Source organism: Ochotona curzoniae, unplaced genomic scaffold (assembly GCF_017591425.1).
Source record: "Ochotona curzoniae isolate NIBS_2020 unplaced genomic scaffold, NIBS_Ocur_1.0 contig_3520, whole genome shotgun sequence".
Classification (NCBI taxonomy): domain Eukaryota; kingdom Metazoa; phylum Chordata; class Mammalia; order Lagomorpha; family Ochotonidae; genus Ochotona; species Ochotona curzoniae.
In genome coordinates, this window is record NW_024465894.1 from 3770547 (window position 1) to 3774581 (window position 4035).

Here is a 4035-nt window from a genome sequence, read left to right on the forward strand (position 1 = left end):
AAGCTTTGGGAACCTGCACCCGCGTGGGAGACCCGGAAGAGGCTCCTGGCTTCGGATCGGCATAGTATCGACCCGTTGCGCTCACTTGGGGAGTGAATCATCGGACGGAAGATCTTCCTCTCTGTCTCTCCTCTCTGTATATCCGCCTTTCCAATAAAACAATAATAAAAATAAATCTTTAAAAAAAAAAAAAAAAAAAAAAAAAGAACTGTGGCCACTGCCGAACCCCCTCAACATCAGTGTTTACAATACAAAATGATTTGTGTGTGGCACACGTGATGGCTCAATTGTCTAATCCTCCACCTGCAAGCACCAGCATCCCCTATGGGTGCAGGTTCATGTCCCAGCTGCTCCACTTCCCTTCCAACTCTGTGGACTGAGAAAGTAGTGGAGGACAGTTCAAAACCTTGGGACTCTGCACCCAAATGGGAGACCTGGTGTAAGCTCCAAGCTCCTGGTTTCAGAATGTACTGGCCATTGCAGCCACTTGGGGAATGGACTAGCAGATGGAAGATGTTTCTGTCTCTCCGTAGCTCTGCCTTTCCAATAAAAACAAATAAATCTTAAAGAATAATGATTTCTGTGTCTATCCACTGAATTGCTTCTGGACCTGAGTTTTGCATTCAACAGGCAGCTGGAAGAGCCGTGTTGGCGTCTGTTTCCTGATCCAGGCCTCGGTGGTCTCTGCTCCCAGTTCTTTCAAGAAACCATCCCACAGGACCCACTTCAGCTTTTTAAGAAATGGTCACGCTACTGCCTAGTGCACCTGCTGGAAACATTGGTTACAGTGCTTCGCAGTTAAAAAGTTAAGGGCTGGGCCCAGCATGGTGGTGCAGTGGTTAAGGTCCTCGCCTTGCACACCCGGGATCCCATGTGGGCGCCGGTTCTAATCCCGGCAGCCCCGCTTACCATCCAGCTCCCCGCCTGTGGCCCAGGAAAGCAGTCGAGGACAGCCCAAAGCTTTGGGACCCTGCACCCATGTGTTAGACCTGGAGAAGTTCCTGGATCCTGGCTTCGGATCGGCATAGCATCAGCCGTTGTGGCCGCCTGGGGAGTGAATCATCAGACGGAGGATCTTCCTTTCTGTCTCTCTTCTCTGTATATCCGCCTTTCCAATAAAAATAAAATAAATCTTTTAAGAAAAAAGTTAAGGGCTACCCCAATTTTGATTTTGTTGGCTAGCATCAGCCTTTTATAAAACCAGAGACCACAATATAGGTTGTAAAACTGGGGAGTACATCTGAACTACAAAGGATTCCGTCTGCCCCACAATGCTTTCAGATTTTTGAAAGTAGGTTTGGTGGCACATACATGAGGATTTCAGTTATAATAGCTTTTGTTTCTCTTAAGAAAAATCTGATGTTTGGGCCCAGTGCAATGGCTCAATTGGCTAATTCTCCCCCTTCAAGCACCCAGATCGCAAATGGATGCCTGTTCATCCCAGCTGCTCTACTTCCCATCCAGCTCCCTCCTTGTGGCCTGAGAAAGCAGTAGAGGACAGAGCAAAACTCTGCAACCTTGCATCCAAGAGGCAGACCTGGAAGAAGCTCCTGGCTCCTGGCTTTGGATCAGTTCAGCTTTGGCTGTTTGCGGCCACTTGGGGAGTGAACCAGGGGATGAAGATTTGTGTGTCTCTCCTCTCTGTAGATCTACCTTTCTATCAAAAATAATCTTAAAAATAATGAAATGAAATCTGGCAATGGGTCTGCACACAGCCATTAACACACACTCACACACCAACTCTTACATTTTGTTCTATGTACAAGGAGTTGGGTGAACCATCAATTCATGTGGGTGTTGACACAAAAGCAAACACAAAAACGCTGCTATGAAATGCTGGAACAGATAAGCCAAAGTTGGCTGAGCCAAACCAAGCCACAGAACAGAAAGAGCACGCTGATGCTGACACTGGCAGCCTACATGGACAGCTTTCTTTAATTTGCTATACTGGAGAGGCACGTTTCACATGGATTCCTGACAAACGAACACGCAGCTTATCTGAGTCAGAAACAAGATGCAGAGCGTCTTACTAAGCAGTAAGCTGACCCTGCCAGGAAGATCATCTGTGATCAACTCGGTGAGACTGAGCTTACTCCAACTTAATTGCAGGTACCAGAGAGACATGGGAGACAAGACCAGAGGGCATCAGGAGACAAGAATGACCAAACCGGATCACCCTACATGCACCTGTGTTTGTCTGCGACACCGCCCAGGCGCTGAGGACACAAAATGGCTCTCAGTAACAGTGCGATGACCGCGTGACCATCCGATCAGCTGCGGCCACAAAGCCCAGTGGGCCGCTGCAGGACCTCAGACCCGCCTCAACACTCACGTGCCAGGGCCTGCACCTCAGTACTGGGGGAACGAGTCATCAACCTTGGCAGCCCAGGCCATGAGACCCCCTACAACATCCTGAACTGCCAGGCACCCTAATTCCTGCACGTCTGACAAGGACTGCAGGATCTTCACAGCCTTCTGGGAGTCGTTGCCCAGCTTGCAGATGACAAAAACAGAAAGGGCAGTCCCTTCCCCAGCGCCTCGCCTCCGTTCCCGCACGGCTTCTGCAAGGAGCTCTAGGCTCCCCGCATCCCTGCGTTCCAAGTGTTTCAAGGGGACATGTAGGGCATGGGGCAGTCCACAGATGTCCACCTCCACTTGTGGCCTCACGTCCAGCAGCAGGTGCGGTGCCCCCGAGTCTAGAAGCCGTTTATAGTCGGTGACCGAAATCCGCTCCTCTGGGCTCAGTAACTGCAGGGAGCGGCACCTGTCGGTGGCCGAGGCGCCGCAGAAGGCCTCATAGTCCTGCAGGGCAGTCACGGTGGGCCGCTCCCCACATGCGGCACAGTCGGGCCGGCGTCTCCGCAACCGAATGCAGCGGAAATGGCCTCCGAGAGCGTCGAAGAGCAACAGGCTGCCGCTGTAAGAGGGGCCCAGGCCCGCGGCGATCTTGAGCACCTCCAGCGCCTGCAGGCAGCCCAGCACCCCGGTGACCACACCGAGCACCCCGCCGTCGGCGCAGTTGGTCACTGTCTCGGCCGGGGGTGGCTGCGGGAAGACGCAGCGGTAGCAAGGCCCCCCGTCGTAGTGGTACACGGTGATCTGGCCCTCGAAGCGCAGGGCGCTGGCCGACACCAGCGGCCGGCCAGCCAGCACGCACGCGTCGTTCACCAGGTAGCGAGTGGGCACGTTGTCGGAGCAGTCGGCCACCACGTCGTAGCGGCGGACCAGGTCCAGCGCCGTGGCCGGGGTCAGGGCCTGCGCGTAGGGCACGCACTCCACGGCCGAATTGAGGCGGCGCAGCGAGGCGGCGGCCGAAAAGGCTTTGGCCTCGCCGGCCAGCGCCTCACCATGCAACACCTGGCGGGCCAGGTTGCTCATCTCCACCACGTCGTAGTCCACCAGACCCAGGCGGCCCACGCCGGCCGCGGCCAAGTACTGCGCCAGGGGACAGCCGAGGCCCCCGCAGCCCACGATCAGGACGGACGCGGCCGCCAGGCGCAGCTGTCCACGCACGCCCAGCTCCGGCAGCACTAGCTGCCGGCTGTAGCGCAGAATCTCATCCCGGGACAGGGAGGCCTTGGGAGTCAGTGGCGACACAGCAGCCGGCAGCTCCGATCCCGCTTCCCGTTCAGCCACGAGAGCCGCCGCCAGTCTCTGCTTCAGAGAATTCAGCTCCTCCTCACGCCGGGCGACTTCAGCCTGTAAAGCCAGAACCTCTGCCCGGGCAGCCATGGCGGCCTCCTTCGCAGGGGTGTCGGGCACAGCACATTTCCGGTTCCGGCTTCTTGTCTCCTAGCGACTGGGATCATCTAAAAATCTTGGAGGAGGTTGGGAAAGGGTAAAATCTAGGTTTTCAGTTCGTAAGAAGCCTCGGGCCTCAACTGGAAAGATTCACACAAGTTTTTCATATTTCCACTAGTCCTCACAGAGGTTGTCGATTCAGGAACTAAAGGACAGTCATTCTCCCCCCCTTTTGAATTTGGTACGGTCCGACCCGCCACCTCTCTGGGCTCCGCTAACGTCATTCTTCTTCCG

The 4035-nt window shown here is 55.0% G+C and overlaps 1 protein-coding gene across 1 annotated transcript; it reads right to left on the reverse strand.

Moving 5' to 3' along the window:
* Positions 1-1900: 1900 nt before the first annotated feature.
* MOCS3 (molybdenum cofactor synthesis 3) lies at positions 1901-3755 on the reverse strand. The gene has a single exon (XM_040981057.1). It carries the CDS (start codon positions 3730-3732, stop codon positions 2350-2352), a length of 1383 nt encoding a protein of 460 aa, XP_040836991.1. The 5' UTR covers positions 3733-3755; the 3' UTR covers positions 1901-2349.
* Between the last annotated feature and the right edge of the window lie 280 nt (positions 3756-4035).